The 16436-nt window shown below is 49.6% G+C and overlaps 7 protein-coding genes across 7 annotated transcripts; 5 read left to right on the forward strand and 2 right to left on the reverse strand.

The window, feature by feature from the left end:
* Positions 1-1230: 1230 nt before the first annotated feature.
* Positions 1231-2806, reverse strand: N7506_004811 (uncharacterized protein; the record flags this gene model as incomplete). The annotated part of the gene is made up of 2 exons (XM_056954105.1): positions 1231-2391; positions 2456-2806. The coding sequence occupies 2 exons, from the start codon at positions 2804-2806 to the stop codon at positions 1231-1233; spliced, it is 1512 nt and encodes a 503-aa protein (XP_056812994.1).
* Positions 2807-3134: 328 nt separating this feature from the next.
* On the forward strand, positions 3135-4094 carry N7506_004812 (uncharacterized protein; the record flags this gene model as incomplete). The annotated part of the gene is made up of 2 exons (XM_056954106.1): positions 3135-3186; positions 3253-4094. The coding sequence occupies 2 exons, from the start codon at positions 3135-3137 to the stop codon at positions 4092-4094; spliced, it is 894 nt and encodes a 297-aa protein (XP_056812995.1).
* Positions 4095-6138: 2044 nt separating this feature from the next.
* N7506_004813 (OPT family oligopeptide transporter) lies at positions 6139-8522 on the forward strand (the record flags this gene model as incomplete). The annotated part of the gene is made up of 3 exons (XM_056954107.1): positions 6139-6301; positions 6357-6524; positions 6583-8522. The coding sequence occupies 3 exons, from the start codon at positions 6139-6141 to the stop codon at positions 8520-8522; spliced, it is 2271 nt and encodes a 756-aa protein (XP_056812996.1).
* Positions 8523-9044: 522 nt separating this feature from the next.
* N7506_004814 (CeGAL family transcription factor) lies at positions 9045-11168 on the forward strand (the record flags this gene model as incomplete). Its single annotated transcript, XM_056954108.1, has 1 exon — positions 9045-11168. One exon carries the CDS (start codon positions 9045-9047, stop codon positions 11166-11168), a length of 2124 nt encoding a protein of 707 aa, XP_056812997.1.
* Positions 11169-11226: 58 nt separating this feature from the next.
* N7506_004815 (uncharacterized protein) lies at positions 11227-12159 on the reverse strand (the record flags this gene model as incomplete). Its single annotated transcript, XM_056954109.1, has 1 exon — positions 11227-12159. The coding sequence occupies one exon, from the start codon at positions 12157-12159 to the stop codon at positions 11227-11229; it is 933 nt and encodes a 310-aa protein (XP_056812998.1).
* Positions 12160-12599: 440 nt separating this feature from the next.
* N7506_004816 (putative tartrate dehydrogenase) lies at positions 12600-13799 on the forward strand (the record flags this gene model as incomplete). The annotated part of the gene is made up of 3 exons (XM_056954110.1): positions 12600-12858; positions 12906-13396; positions 13449-13799. The coding sequence occupies 3 exons, from the start codon at positions 12600-12602 to the stop codon at positions 13797-13799; spliced, it is 1101 nt and encodes a 366-aa protein (XP_056812999.1).
* A 666-nt stretch (positions 13800-14465) lies between these two features.
* Positions 14466-16040, forward strand: N7506_004817 (sugar porter family MFS transporter; the record flags this gene model as incomplete). The annotated part of the gene is made up of 1 exon (XM_056954111.1): positions 14466-16040. The coding sequence occupies one exon, from the start codon at positions 14466-14468 to the stop codon at positions 16038-16040; it is 1575 nt and encodes a 524-aa protein (XP_056813000.1).
* Positions 16041-16436: the final 396 nt, after the last annotated feature.

Genomic DNA, 16436 nt, shown 5'->3' on the forward strand with positions numbered 1-16436 from the left:
GCCCCCCGGGGGTTTATTTTAATCACTGTATAATTATGGAGTACACAGTCACATGGGGCAGCCCCTTTGCCCATGTCTTTCCCTTTCGACATTCTGCCGACTGCGGATCCATGTACGGAGTACTCCGTAACTTTGGTCATATGTAAGGTTGCACAGAATTTTCAATTCGCCCCCGACGCATCTCTTGAGTGGATGAGTGGCATGAACTACAAACTCCGTACGGAGTATATTCCACATTCAGGTTAGGCTTCTAGCCAATCAGGCAGTAGCTGCACTGCCAGCATTGAAGATCTGATTACTCACAAGATCGCCCCCAGATCGTTCCAATCTCACCTGGGCATCGCAAGATTGTGGATCCCTCCGGGATTTGAGGGTCCTCGTGTAAGCATTCAATTAGGACATTGTGACAGTGGCTCAATTGATTGATTCCTAGGTCACTGCTTTGGACGTGTCCAGAAAATATACAATGTCTGACCAAATGGAATAAGGGCAACTCCTCCTCATCCAAAGGGGACCCCGAAAGCTGAATCTGAGACAACGCTAGGAGCACTGGTGCGTTCGTGAGCTCTGGCGAAAAAAAATAGCAGAAGATGTTTGATCCCATGTCTAGTTTTGATTGGTCGCATAGCTTCTTCCAAGATCGTACTAGTAAAGCCGAGGCGATGGAGATCCACCGAGGTCCCTCATCAAGCCACTTCCAAGGTTCCCCTCAGACTATTGAAGCCGCACGTACTCCGTAAGTGATTGTCCACGGGTTCTTCGCAGACAGGAACGCGCTAGCCGGATCTCGTTAGGATGCAGGCCGAAATTCGGGATCTTGTTGGCTAATCGGGTTCTCGCCTCTCGACGGCGTACTCCGTATTTCGACTTGCATTTCCAAGATCCCTTACTCTGTACTCCGCGATGCACTACTCCGTAATTGATGCATGCTTTTCGCAACTAGTTACCCCAAATCTGATGTCTGATGTTGCTTTGAGTCTATTGTTTCGTAAAAGCCGTAGTTTGGTGGTTCGGTCTCGGGAACTTCCGAGGCCGCGAGCTCGTTCCAATATTTATCTCGTAATGGTTGATCACTTCCAAGGCTGAGTGCTTTTTTTTACCGAATATGTTTGGAGGACTGAGACCCACCATGTCGATCAATGGAGTTTCCCAGGTGGACCTAATATTCGAGTACACATCATTGGTTCCATTCAGCTCGAAATCTCTACGGAGTACTGTATGCAAACCCATCTATTCCTCAACTGAACAGATCCAGCCGCCACCCAGACTTAGCGCACAGATCCGCCCTGGGCCGCTTCTCCATAGCCCGAGGCCCAGGAGCTTGCCATAGATCATCATAAAAGTACCGATGAGTGGGTAGCGCTGCACACCGTCACACTCGCGCAGGAGTACCTCGTAGAGACTGTGTTCGACGCGCCGCTGTATCACATAGGTAGTCTTTCCAGACTGCAGATTGGGGTTCCGCATAGCCTCCACTTTCGATAGCCATTCATCCTGGTCAAGTTGGTCTCCAAAGAGGATCCCGGCTCCCTTGCCGCTGCGGACGGGTTTGAGGATGTAGGCGTCTTTGAGGGAGGGATTGCGACATTCTCCGATAAATTGGGAGAGTTGTGGTGAGCCTGGGGTGATGGTTGGAACTATTCCTTTGTGGAGAACGGTGGCTTGTTCCCCGGTGAGCACGTTGCGCGCGACTAGATTGTCGAGTTCTTCAATGATGATGCCGAGTAACCGCTTGTCGTGGACAAGGAAGATAGTGCGCATATCGTTGAAGCATCGCATGCTGAGCTGCTGCAGCATTTGGGGCGTCATTCTCGCCAGCTCCCTCTGGTGAAGTTCCAGACCGATCTGGTGAACTTCCTCGAGGGTTTCACCGTCATCGTTGGTGACGGTACCGGCAGCATTCTCCCGCGCAAGGCAGTACAATTTGTGCCCACCAGGCGAAGTAAGAGACTTGAGTAAACGCAGATCAGTCGGATCAATGAGCCGCATCTCAATCCCGAGCGATTTCGCGTAGTGGCGGTAAAGATGGATATCATACCCAGGTTCCTCACCCTTACAGAAGTGCAGCGGTAGACTGGGATTGTAAAGACTATTGAGTCCATTTTTCACCTGTTTCGTTAGCTCTTGCTCTTCATGGAGATAGTACGGACTAACCGTCTCTGGATCTGTCACGCCCTTGAGTCCGTTCCGCCCAACGCCCATATCAAGCAGTGCCTGCTGTCCATAGGCAGTGACTAGAAACCCATTCATACAAAAACGAGCGTTGATTTCGCAGATGCGATAATTCTCAATTCCCCCGTTGACTCCTGGCTCGAGCAGCATATCTGGTCGCCATGATCCCGTGCAGGTTTCAAAGGGGCGAATTACACTTTCTGGTTGGGAGTCCATCCACTACTCAAGTTGATGATTAGAGATCACATACTCCGTGGTCTTTTTCAACCAGATTCAGACATACCCGTAGCAAATCCTCCTCAAAAGGCTCAACTGGCATGCGCTCTGGAAATCTCGATTCAGCATCGCTCCACCATCGGTCTACGATGTCGAAAATCGCTGTAGCTAACGCCCCACTTAAGCTTTCCAGCTGTTTCTTGTGAGCGGGTGTGATGAGGACTGGATGCGGAGAACATGTTTCGTAGATATCGCCAGCTCCCCAGGTTTCGGGAGGACTGCATTTGAGCATGTTAGAGCGGAGCGTATTGACGAGGGCTTGGCGGGTCGCCGCATCACTATCTTGTGGGGAGACATGTTGCTCTCCCGCTGTGGAGGGGAGAACAATGGTGTGCAGGGCAGAGGATGGTTTCTTCATAGCGTATAGACAATCAATGAGGTGGGTTGGGGAAGTCTACAGAGTACCGAGGCTGGAATAGCAGGATGCTAAATACTCTAAATATTTCAGCTAGAGTGGATCCTTCATCGGCCCGCAGCGAGCTGAATAGTTCCTCTTACGCGATGCTACTCCGTACTACGTACAGGGATTAAATCCTAAATATAATTTCTTTTGAATCGGGCGCTTGGACGGCGTTCATCCCTTTCTAGTAGATCATCCCGGCCCTTTCCTAGTTTCTAGATTTTAAAATACGATACTATACTAAACACAAAGCTCAACCCTCTTTCTCTGCCCCAAGCGAGCCATAATGCAGCGATTATCACGTCCTCTTCATACGGCCTCCAAGCTGTTCAGACACAGTATGTCTCAATTTCCCGCTTCAGACTCAATTACCCGCACTAGTTATACTCACAGCCAGCTGACAGACAACCGCTTCATCTCTTCAATCCCCTCAATCCCCTACATCCGAGTCCCCAGCCCAACTCTCGCCTACGAATCCTCCCACCTAGACACCGTCAACCGCACCCTCCAAAATGAAGGCATCCTGCACATGCAACTCGCCTTTCCCGACGACAAGAGTAGCTACATTCAAGATCTTCTCTTAAACCTCCACAAAAACCACGCCCATGGCCTCCCACTCACCCATTCCGCCAACCGCGGCTGGATGTGGGATATCCGTCCTTCCCCAGACTCCTTCCAGAGTAATAACCATCAAGCACGCTCAGAGACAATGGAGGAGTTTCCCTGGCACACCGACTGCAGCTATGAAGCCAAGCCGCCGAGATTCTTCGCGCTGCAGGTTCTCCAACCAGACCAGTGTGGTGGAGGCACCTTGTCTGTGCTGAATGTTGATCGACTCTTGACGCTGCTGTCCCCATTTGCTAGGGAGTGTCTTTTCACGCCGAACTATCGCATCACTGTTCCACCAGAGTTCATCAAGTCTCAAGGCGAGACGGAGATCGTGGGCAATCTGCTCACGATCAGCCCCAATGGCAAGGCGACTCAACTCCGATTCCGGGAGGATATTGTCACACCACTTACTGAGGAGGCGGCCAAGGCGTTGACGGAACTGAAGAAGGTCCTGCTGGGACCTGCGGCGAAAGAGCAGATACTAAATCTCACGTCAGAGATGCTACCAAGAGGGTCAATTATCCTCATGGACAATGGGAGATGGTTGCATGCGAGAAATGAGGTCAAAGATCCTAATCGACATTTGCGGCGGGTGCGCTGGGATGCACGTCAATTCGTCACTCAGCCGTGCGTGTGAATCTTTCTCCTTTCTCCTTTCTCTCTAGCTTTATAGGTACAATGACCGGGGCCTTCTGCTGTGCAAATTCAGTAAATTAAATGAAAAGCGGAAATGACTGAGTATACATTAATGGGGAATTCCGTAGCAGTGACTGCAGTTGGAATTATGGAGTTGTACCAAGTGGCGGGCGACGTTGTCCCTGAAACCTTCAACCGCAATGAGCATGAAGATTCACCTCCTTGGTTGCCGAGACTGAAGCCCACTCCCGTCAACGCAGAGTAACGACGCGCGCTCAGCATAGGAAGAAAGCCCAAGCTAGTCTAGTGGCCAAATATAACGCGGTAATTTGTGTGACTTCGGAGACCTTGAATGAACTCTCGGCAAAGAGCGAGGACCGCGCTGCCCAACCTGGAGACGACAAGAATGATACGGAGTAGTAGACGGTGAGATAGAATGCCCATAGGAGAGCTTGACAAAGTGAAAGAAGAATTCAAACCGCCCTTGCAGAAGTTCAAGCAAGCTACAGATCCTGACAGATAGACCGTACATGCCGTGATCAGAGGCATGAACAACTATAATGATATCCTTCGCGAAGTGTACTCCCGAGGTCCATTTAGACTAAAATTAACCCTTCAGACCTGTCGGGGCCATTGCGGCTGCCTGATTTGACAGACTCCCCGCAGGTTGATAGATCTAGATCTCTCCCTTCCTCCCTCCCTCTCCCTCCCTCTCCCTCTTTCTCTCCTCAGGTCTTCCACAACATATACGTTGATCAATACCTAACTTTCAAAATTTTCGCTCGATAAAACCCCACTAGCTCCCCGTTCTTTACGGAGAACAGATCTTGCTTTTCCGCTTTCGGCCAGTCACCTAAGCAAAACGCGGATCGGACTCTCTTAACGTTGAATACGATATTGACTACATTTCTCAGGATGATCCTTCTGGTAAGCTTTTTTTCTTCTTCTTTTCACTCCGAAGATGTCACCACACAGTCAGCATCGAATAACGCAACCCGGAGTCCGAAGGGCCTAAAGCGCCCCACTATGTGTACATGTCCTGAACATATTACGCAAAGTCTCATCTCGCTTGCTGATATGACCCGATATTACATATAGAGTTAGGAGGGCAGCCTCGATGCATGCTTGTATTGTCAAGCTTTCCACATTTTGAGTTCCAAAATTTGTTCTGAGTCTATGCCACTGGCCTCACGCAGATATGAAACAAGACTTTAGGTGAACATGACATTGGCAACATCTCCATTGTATCAATGCCACCTCCGGTATGAGGAGGGAAGGCAGCATGGATGTCTTGAATCGTGGAAGGAACAAAGGTTTTCAAGGTCCAACGTAACCCCATGCGCCACGAAGCCAGACAGTTCCCATTTGAGGGAAGCATATCAACAAATAGCCGACGGGCTAAGCCTAAGTGAATTTAGGTGCTGAGCCGTAATGATGCACTGGTCCTGATTGGCTCTTTCGGATTTGGCTGCATTCGGCATTTCGGGTGGTTATCGCGCCATTCATTGATTCCACGCGCCAGAACCCGTGAACATAATAACGTCGGCAATGCTTATACTATGCCACTGCAAGGGAGAGGAATTTCCGCTATTAAGCGAAGCAAATGGCCCAAACACCCGGACGCTCACACACCATCTATGTTGCATATCGTATCATTTCCTATCTACTCCCATCCTTGAGGACCGCGCCCTGATTGGCCATGAGAGACACTAGAGGTGGAAAATCCGGTTCTATTAGCTGATGGAAAATACACATGCTGGATGGTTCCTTTGTGTCGACAATCCAAAGGAGGAAGGAGGGAAGAGAAGAAACATGGTCTCCGGAAGTATTATATACTCTGCAACATCGGGGCGAAACCTCAGTGTAAACATTGAAAAGCTTTTACTCCGAGACTCCAATTTCGTCTCTACTTAGAATTTTTCATTCCTTTGCTGCGCTGAATCCTTGATTGTGGAATGAACTACGTGCACACTGCACTAATCCTTCTCAACAAGTACTGACTGAAACCTTCCGACAAAGCCAACTCAAACTGTTTCTCTCACAAGATGGCGACAAATGATCAAGCCTCAGAGAGCCCGGGATCGGGCTCTGATGCTTCAATTCGGGTGAAACTTGGTGACAAAACAACGGTGGTCTCCACGGCCTCGGAAGAGGAACCCACCCCGACCGATACTAAATTTTTGAAGGGTCACCCTGTCATTGAAACTGGTGAGCTATAGACACATCATCAAGCTTAATCTCACTAGCTAATACAGTCACCTAGGGCTTGATGTCTCCAAGTATCTGATCTCGACAAGGGACGATGGCGACCCTGCGTTTACCTTCCGCTGCTTTGTCCTGGGAACGGCCTTCACTGCACTTTCTAGTGTGATAACCATGCTATACACCTTCAAACCGGTTCAAATGCAAGTCTCGGCTACTTTTCTGCAGCGTATGTGCCTTTATAACACAGAATCAAAGCTTGGACGACATCCTAACAAAGAAGGCAGTGATGATATTCATTTTTGGAGAGGCCTGGGCCCGCTTAACACCTCGCCCTGACAAGATCAACTCAAAATGGCTTCGTAATACGCTCCTCTTTCTCAACTTTGGGCAGCCTTTTGGAATCAAAGAACATGTCGTCGCATCTCTCATCGCATCCTCGGGAAACAATGGACTGTCTGGAGTGGAGGTCTACGCCATCGAGCGGCTATTCTACGATCGCAGTATCTCTGCCTCGACGGCAGTCCTAGCCACATTTTCGATATCACTTTGTGGTTTTGTTTTAGCCGGTGTTCTGCGTCCTCTGATTGTCTATCCGGCTGAAATGGTCTACTGGTCAACCTTGCCCCAGGTTGTGCTATTCCAAAATCTTCAGTTCGATCGAATCGCCAATCGAGCACGTCTGGTCAAGTTCGGGTGGGCTTTGGTCTTTGCCTTGGTCTGGGAAATTTTCCCGTCCTACATGGTGACATGGTTCGGAGGCCTCTCAATATTTTGCCTTGCATCATTGAAAGCCCCAGTACATACCCGATCCATCTTTACGAAGGTCTTTGGTGGTGCTTCATCTAATGAGGGGATGGGTCTGCTGAACTTTTCCCTGGACTGGCAATATATCCAGAGCACATACTTGTCGTTGCCTTTCAAACAACAGGTGAACTCGTGGATTGGGTATTTCATCTGGTATCCGGTCATGTTGGGGCTGTGGTACGGCAATGCGTGGGGCGCAAAGAGTCTCCCGTTCATGTCCACCTCTCTCTTCGCAACCAATGGAACGACCTTTTCCACTACGTCGATCTTGACAAACGACAATGTCGTCGATGAGGCCAAGCTTGCGCAGGTTGGACTGCCCAGTTTGACATCTAGTACGGTCTGGGGCTATTTCACACAGAATGTAGCCATTGGTGCATTGATCACGCATGTTCTTATCTTTTATAGCAAGGACATGATTCTTGCGTGGAAGCAGGCACGAGCGAGAACTCAGCCTGACCCTCACTATCAGGGAATGCTGAAATACAAAGAAGTCCCGATGTGGTGGTATTACGCACTTTTTGGTCTGACATTCATTGCAGGAGTTGTCGTGACTGCAAAGGGTGAGACAACTCTGCCTGTTTGGGGCTACATAATCTCTCTTCTTCTCGGTGGATTCATCGCTCCTTTCTCGTGTATCCTGTACGGACTCTTCGGAACTGGAGTGGGAACAAACCAAATATCCAAGATGGTGGCTGGTGCCGTTCATCCCGGTCGACCTCTAGCCAACCTTTACTTCGCTAGCTGGTCACACCAGGTCATTCTTCTCGCTGTCAACCTTGCAAACTGGCTGAAGGTTGGGCAGTATACCAAGATTCCCCATCGGGTCATGTTCGCCACCCAGATATATGGTACTCTCCTCGGGGCTGCTCTCAACTATGTTGTCATGACAGTCATTGTCACCAATGAGAGAGAGGTGCTCCTGGATCCCGTGGGAACAAACGTCTGGAGTGGTTCCACTCTTCAGAGTATGAACTCGCAAGCAATCACATGGGCTCTAGCCAAGGACATGTACAGCTTGCAGGGTCGCTACTTCATTGTACCCATGGGGATTTTGATAGGACTCGGTCTGCCTGTTATCCATTGGGTGGTGAGCAAGTATTGTCCACGCTTACGAAATTGGCCAATCAACACTCCCATTATTGCGAGCTACACGGGAATGAATTACTATGGAAACACTTCATGGGTCTGGTCTTCCATTGCCGTTGGTGTTTTCTCGCAATTTTGGCTTCGACGCCGCATGCCTCGTATCTACAACAAGTACAATTACCTGATCGGTGCGGCGTTGGATGGGGGATCCCAGATTATAATTTTCATTCTTTCCTTCGCGGTCATGGGTGCCAGTGGAAAGGAACACCTGTTCCCAACATGGTGGGGAAACCCATCTGGGAACCCAGATCACTGCATGTCTGGAAATTAAGCATGGAAGATGAAAACAATCAATTCTATATGCATGGGTACGAAATGACCTCGAAACATGTCAATACTACCCAAGGTTATCGATGCTTCTATAGCGAGAACAAGTGGAGTTATTTACAAGTCTTTATTTACCAGCGCCATAGATAGGTCTTGCAGGCTTCAAGGTTCTCTATACTAGGGTGACTTGACTTCTCTGCCCGTGGGTGCCAGGTTTGTCAGGCTCGCAGCGTGTCAGATAGCGTAGACCGAGAGCTCTCTCTCTCTCTCTCTCTCTCTTTCATCTGCTCGTCTCATAATACAATACCTTATCACACATATCTGCTCTCCTTGATACTAGGGGTATTCGGACGCGTTGAAGGTGAGAATGCGATCGATGCCGGAGCCTGAATCATCTGACGTAATAGATGACTAAGATTCCCCGGACCCCGGGGCCCCGGGCCCGGCATTGCCAAGCCGATTCAAACATCACACTTTGAATGATCCAAGGGAAAGAAAAAGATGTGATAAGAACTGCGTTAAAACCATGGCGTCACCATCTTCTGTGAGCACTAGACACGAGGACGTGGAAACAGAGTGGTCGCGCCCAAACAAGAGACGCAAGCGGCCCTCTGTTGCTGCAACATCAGGTCCATCTCCTCGTGAGCTTGGATTTATGAGAGAGTCACAAAACGAGGGCTCTGCGACATTTCTTGGAAGTTCAAGTGGCATTCACTTCATCCGCCATGTTTACAATGCATTCGCACGCCGCTCGGCGGACTTGGATCAAACCCGAGCGCGCGACAGAACGTCGGTGCCTGGGGAAGACGACCGGCTGAGGCGACACGCAGGAACAACTCAAACCACCGATGACCTATGGGGAAAAGATGAGTTGGACTTTTCGTCAAGCCCAACCGTTGCTTTTGACGACCTTGTCAAATGGACACGCAGCTATTTCGAAAATTGGCATTCAATTTTCCCATGTCTTCATGCACCAACGGTTTTGAAGACCATGGAGACCGTTAGCCAAAAGGGAATCGAGTCAATCAATCGCCTCGAGTTGATGATACTGCGGTCGGTCATATCCATCTCCCTGGGCGACAATCGACAAATAACATCCCCTGCATCCAAGACAAATCCTGTTCCCGCGGGGCTGGTTTTTCGGAGCATTCAGCATGTGATGCAGGATGTACAGAGCTTGCTCGAGCAGCCTTCCACCTTGGCACTACTACAAGCGGCTTTCACCGCGCAAGTTGCGCTCACTTCTCTCTTGCGTTTAAATGCGGCCTCGCGGGTGGGCGGTGTAATCACCCGCACCGCATTCCACCTGGGGTTGCACCGTTGCCCGGGGCGTTTCTCATGTTTCAGTAGCGAAGAAGTTGGCATCAGATGTCGTTTATTCTGGTCAATCTATTCCCTTGAGAGGTATCTCTCCCAGGCGCTCGGCATTCCTCTCTCAATTCGGGACGATGACATCGACGTGTGTTACCCCGGCGCAGAAAGGCATGTTTCAACTAACCCCCAAAACAACGACGATCAGAGATTGCGACTGGTCTGCCATCTCGCCAAGTTTGCCCGAATCAGAGGTCTGATTGTGGAACTTCGCAACAAATCTATACTGCACAGCCATGATAGCCAAGTTGAGGCGGCACATGTCACAGGAGAACTTTCACAATGGTGGAATGAGGTTTACGATGATGTCAATCCGATTGAAGAGCCCGATGAATCTGGTCAGGAGCAGGCTCCAGCCTTACAGCCATACCATCGACTCCTTCTAATGATTCTGCGACACGAGGCCATCATTTCACTCAACCGGCCCTTGTTAGCGGCCGAAAAGCCCAGTGCAGATTACAAGAATGCCCTACAGACCTGCATTGGATCTTCAAGATCAATACTCACGGCATTGAAAAAACACATGTCTTCTACATCAGACTCACCACTTTCATGGCCATGCTTCACATGGTCAACATGGATGGCCTGTCTTATTCTCATGTTTGCCGCTTGGGAGGATGAATTTGCAGCATCAAGCGCGCTAAAGTATGCGCGCATGGGAATTGCGGTCTTGGAAAATCTGTCACTCCGCGGAAGCAGCTGGCCAGAGACCTGCATCGAAGCAATCAAAGGTATGGAGTCTGCTTTCTCGGCACAAAACTCCAACGGCCAGCAGTTCAAGATTCCCGGAACCATGAACGGAACAGAGAAAGCACCACAGTACACACAAAACACACCATCAATAGACAGGAGAAGAACTCAATTCCTCTCTGTTCAAGATGGCCATGAATCTGGAGATATAGGCCTCACACCAGCTATACTACGGTCCTCGGCTATGAATGGATACCAAGAGAGCCCTGTCTCGGGTGGCATGCAGCCTTTCCAATCAGCCGCACGACCAATCGTCCAAGGTCTCAACTCCACGGAGGCATATGACTCGGCTATTTTCTCACCTACCGACAATATTGGAAACTATGCTGAAATGCTTGATTCTGCTGGCAACCCCATCAGTGGACAGTCCTCCGCCGGGCTTATTTTCGGAAACATGGCAGACAGCAATGCTGCCTTCAATCCCGGTTTTGCCGGTCAGGAATCCCTGCCCTTCTCCTCGTCTATGCTGATGAATGATCTCTGGAGTGTGGCCGACGGTCCCTGGATGATACACAATAACTTCTTGTAGTTCTAGATATATCGAGCGGATGAAACCAATGTACAATGTGTTCCTTTCTAATCTCAATTCAGGGATACAGCGCAGTCTCGACTACCTTTCTAGTTTGATTCAAAACAACTCGCAACTGGCCCTTCCCAGTATCGGAAGAAGTGGCATCGAAAAACCCACGTCTCAGCTGATCCAGATACAATTCATATGCGGGCATGTATCCTTTCACAAACCGAATGACCTCTTCATCTGACATGCTCTCATTGGCCCGCTGACGAAGAGCATGCTCCTGCTGAATTCTCCACTGGTATACATTGACCAGGTCATCCGTATCCAAGTGAACGATGAAATCCAAATGCTGCGGTCCCATGAAAAGGTCGCAGTAGCTGCGTAGCTTGGTGTTGGCTTGCAGCAAATGCTCGATCGCGTGGTCTTTCAAAGTCTCTGTCGGATATACACCTGTAGAGTCACCTTGGACACTATTCTCCCACTTCTTTCGAATATCGAGCTCTTCCAGTGGCTGGAATCCAACACACCAGCCTTCAAATACAACAACATCAATGGTGATGTCTGATGGAATACGTTCCCACGTCTCGATAGGTGATCTTCCACCCTCTCCATTGAACTTGCTTTTGTCAAAAGAAGGTATCAATACATCGCGGCCACTGTTCAAGCTTTCAAAGAAAGAGCGCGCAAGAGCCATGTCATGTGTGCCTGGCTGTCCTCGTGCTTGGACAAGTTTGTTGGAAGGGTTGAGTGTGCGCAGCTTGACTAGATCATCATGGTCGAGATATAGATCGTCCAGCGAGAGATTGATCGTTGTATGATTTTGGCTTTTCAGTGCTTTGACCAGCGCATCTGTCCATGTAGACTTTCCGCTTCCCTGAAGACCAGTGAGGGCCAAGATGAAAGGTATTTTGAGAGATGATAATCTCTGACACTCAACATGGTGATTAATGTGAGGTAGCACTTGGCTAAGGACGTTGTCGATAGCTTCTTGTGGAATAGGCATAGTGTTGGCTTTGCAGTTGGATTGTGTGGATGCGAGTTGGAACGCGCTGAGTGTTGACTTGGATCCCGAGAGATACAAGGATTAGCATCTGAAAATTGAACTTCGCTCAATCTCTTGCAATCCTCTTGGATTTACTCGACCTAGAACGTGAAGATCCATCGTCGCGATTCTGTACACCGAGTTAGGGCTAGTCGCCACCGGACAAAGACATGTCCGGGTGGATCCACGGGGGACAAAATGTCCGAATATAGTGGCCCGGTCATTTCAATCTCCGGATGCACCCCGCGATCAAGATCATAGTTGGATGAGCGTGCAACGAGGCAATTTTTCTTGTGGAGACTGAGGTTTGGGACCTTGGAAATCGATCTCTTTAAAGACCCTCGCATGCGCTGAATTGTATCCTTTCTGCTGCATCTTACTTACCCAAAGAACTTCACATCATGTCTCCCTCTGTCGCCGGTCAAAAGACCTACAACATCGCCTCCATCCCCGCCGATGGTATTGGCCCAGAGGTCATTGAGGCCGGTATCACTGCTCTCAACGCTTTGACCGATACCCTCAAGACCTTCAAGTTGGAGTTCAAGAACTACGACTGGAGCTCCGAGACCTTCAAGAAGACCGGCAAATATATCCCCGATGGCGGTCTTGAGGAACTCAAGAAGCACGATGCCATTTTCTTCGGTGCTGTCGGCGCTCCCGGTAAGAAGACCGAGCTCATCCAAATCGCATGTAACTTACAATCTCAGACGTCCCCGACCACATTTCCCTGTGGGGCCTTCGTCTGGCCATCTGCCAGCCATTCCAGCAATACGCCAACGTGCGTCCCACTCGTGTCTTCCGCGGTACTGAGTCACCCCTGCGCAAGTGTGGTCCCAACGACCTTGACTGGGTGATTGTTCGCGAGAACAGCGAGGGCGAGTACGCCGGCCAGGGTGGTCGCTCCCACGCCGGCAAGCCTTGGGAAATCGCAACCGAAGTCTCCATCTTCACGCGTCACGGTGTTGAGCGCATTATGCGATTCGCCTTTGAGACCGCCCAGAAGCGCCCCCGTAAGCTTTTGACTGTCGTCACCAAGAGCAATGCCCAGCGTAACGGTATGGTTCTCTGGGATGAGGTGGCCAAGTCTGTTGCTACCGAATTCCCCGATGTCACTGTTGACAAGATGCTTGTCGATGCCATGACTACCCGCATGGTTCTGAAGCCCGAAACTCTCGACACTATCGTTGCCACTAACTTGGTGAGTCGCCATGAAGAGATCAAACAAGTGATGAAAACTGACGATTCATTAGCACGCTGACATCCTGTCCGATCTTGCTGCTTCCCTCGCTGGCTCCATCGGTATTGCCCCCACTTCCAACCTCGACCCCACTCGCCAGTACCCCAGTATGTTCGAGCCTATTCACGGCTCCGCTTTCGATATCACCGGTATGGGAATCTCCAACCCCGTGGCCACCTTCTGGACCGCTGCGGAGATGCTTGCCTGGCTCGGCGAGGAGGAAGCTGCTAAGCAGCTGATTGTTTGTGTTGAGAACGTTTGCGAGCAGGGTGTCCTCACCCGTGACTTGGGCGGTAACGCTACCACTAAGCAGGTGACTGATGCCGTTGTGGCAGAGATCAAGAAGCTTGCTGGTAGCAAGTAAACATGTTATTTTGAGAGTATATGAACAAGAATGAGAAACGAATGTACAAATCAAGTTAAAATCAGCGTCTGAGGAATCCCCCAGTGCCCATTCTATCCATCCCAACTTCCTAGAATAACCTTCAGGCTAAACAAACAACCTTAAATTTTCGCCGCATCTTAGTGCCAATTTTAAGTGCAGGTGGGTCGACATGCATGGACTGAGAGTTTCACTCTAGGCTTTCAAATGCGTCAGTTCAAGATTCACTGAGTCTGATTACGCGGCTTCGGGGTAGGTATAGCGAGAGGGATAAACAAGCATAAACAAGCATTTTGCCTCGTGATGCAATGAGCATCATTTTTAAGCGAAGGCAAGGATTCGGACAATGCAACCTCCGATATGGGGTAAGTCTCCCCAGAAACTGGGGAAATGTCTGACCAGTGCATTATCCCGGGGTTTGAGGTCTCCCCATTGCATCACTGTGCTACATTGCGGGGATGGACAAGTCCGCTTCCCCAGTTTCATGGGGTCCCCGGGTTAAGCATTAATGCCGATGCACAGACGAGCTTGTCGTTCTTGGTATAGCATGATCAGCATAAATGCATATATATCACTCCTGTCAGCCAGCACTTTCCTTCTTCACTTCCCTTTTCTTGTATTATCCCTGAGCTGGTCTCGATATCTACCATGAACTCCTTATATATGGGCCTGACAGGGCGAGCATTGCGTCTTGCGCAGATGATGCTGGTTGTCGCCCCGGGATTTTTCCTGTTTGGATACAATCAGGCCGGTACCGGTCCTTTGGCAACCCTCCCCAGTTGGGTTGCAACCTTTCCTCAAATCGATACCATCAACACGGAAGGTGCTGTCAAGTCACACAATTCCACCGGAAAAGGCGCCGTGATCGCTTCTTTTCAAATTGGTGCTCTTATTGGAGCACTCTCTTGTACTTTCTTATCTGACCGTCTCGGTCGCAGGAAGACTATCTTTCTCGGTGCCATACTGTCTGTTATTGGCCAGGTCTTGCAAACCTCCGCTTATTCCTTGATTCAATTCACCGTTGGTCGAATCATACTGGGTATGGGAGTGGGCCAAATCAGCGTGGCGATCCCTGTCTGGCAATCCGAATGTTCTTCAGCCAAGAGCAGAGGTCGGCATGTCGTCGCAGATGGTATATTCATGTGTCTTGGTTATTCTCTATGTAACTGGATTGACTTTGGATTCAGCGAGCTCCCCGATACCAATACTGGACAGTGGAGGGGACCGCTTACCATTTCATTCTTACCATCATTGATCATTCTTGCATCTATCTTCTTTTTACCAGAATCCCCGCGATGGCTGGTACGCGTTGGCCACTCAGACGAAGCCACCGCCAACCTCGCTGCTCTCAAAGGCTCCGACCCAGATGATGACGCTATTCAGGTGGAGATATCCGGAATCCAGCTATCTTTCGAGGTCACATCTGAATCCAAGGGAGTCCTTCGGGAAATCTTCTCGAAAAATGACGATGAACGTCTCCTCTACCGATTCTGCTTGTGTATAGTTCTACAATTCTTCCAACAAATGTGCGGCGGAAATCTGATTTCGGTCTACGCCTCGACAATCTTCCAAGAAAACCTAAACCTGGGTTCAGATCTTTCGAAGATTCTCGCAGCTTGCGCCTTGACCTGGAAGTGCTTGTGCTGTTTCATCGCGTTCTTCGCCATCGACCGTCTAGGTCGTCGTGTCGTATTCATGGTTAGTGGGGCTGGGATGGCAGGTTGTATGGCAGCAATGGCTATTACCACCAGCTTCGGCACCGAGAACAAAAACGCATCTATTGCATCCGCATTTTTCATCTTTTTGTTCAATCTGTTTTACCCCATCGGCTTTCTCGGTGGTAATTTCTTGTACTGCACAGAAGTTGCCCCTGTTCGTTTGCGCGTGGCGATGGCCGCTATCTCAACTGCAAACCACTGGCTGTGGAATTTTGTGGTGGTCATGGTGACCCCGGTGGCACTCGACACGATCGGCTACAAGTACTACATTATGTACGCAATTTTGTCAGCCTGCATCCCCGTGCTGGTTTACTTCTTCTACCCGGAGACCATGAACCGCAATCTTGAGATGCTGAACCACGTGTTCCGGGACGCATCGTCTCCATGGCAAATTGTCTCCATGGCGCGTAATCTGCCACAGGGCGAAGTCACACCTGCTGAGCTCATTGCCAAAAACAAGGAAAAGGATGACGGATGCTCGACAGAGATGACGGAGAATGTCTGAGTCTTGCCTTTGTTTACAGCTTATAATCTGCTCCTGGTTCTCAATGGACCGAGCGAGATGTCTAGAATTTAGAACACACTAGATTGGAATTTCAGCGAAGCCATTCGGCCCATCTCCTTTCATGGGTAGGACACCTTTGTCATTCTTCATCATAGATAGATTTTATTTGAACAATTCCCTAAGGTATGAGACTTTTTCCATTCCAAAGTTGTGATGTCTTTTTTGGTAGCCCTGAAGCACCTTTCAGAGGAATAAATGACCATGGCCCAAGACACGCCAAAGCATGCAATGTCTTCTGTGATAGAGATTGACGACATGCATAGTAAGACATCTCGGGCCTAGTGATTTATCAACCGTAGAATTATCGCGAAAAAGAAGAGCCTGCTGTCTCTCCCG

The sequence above is a fragment of the Penicillium brevicompactum genome (assembly GCF_028827555.1).
Source record: "Penicillium brevicompactum strain IBT 35665 chromosome Unknown utg000003l_segment0_segment0, whole genome shotgun sequence".
Lineage (NCBI taxonomy): Eukaryota > Fungi > Ascomycota > Eurotiomycetes > Eurotiales > Aspergillaceae > Penicillium > Penicillium brevicompactum.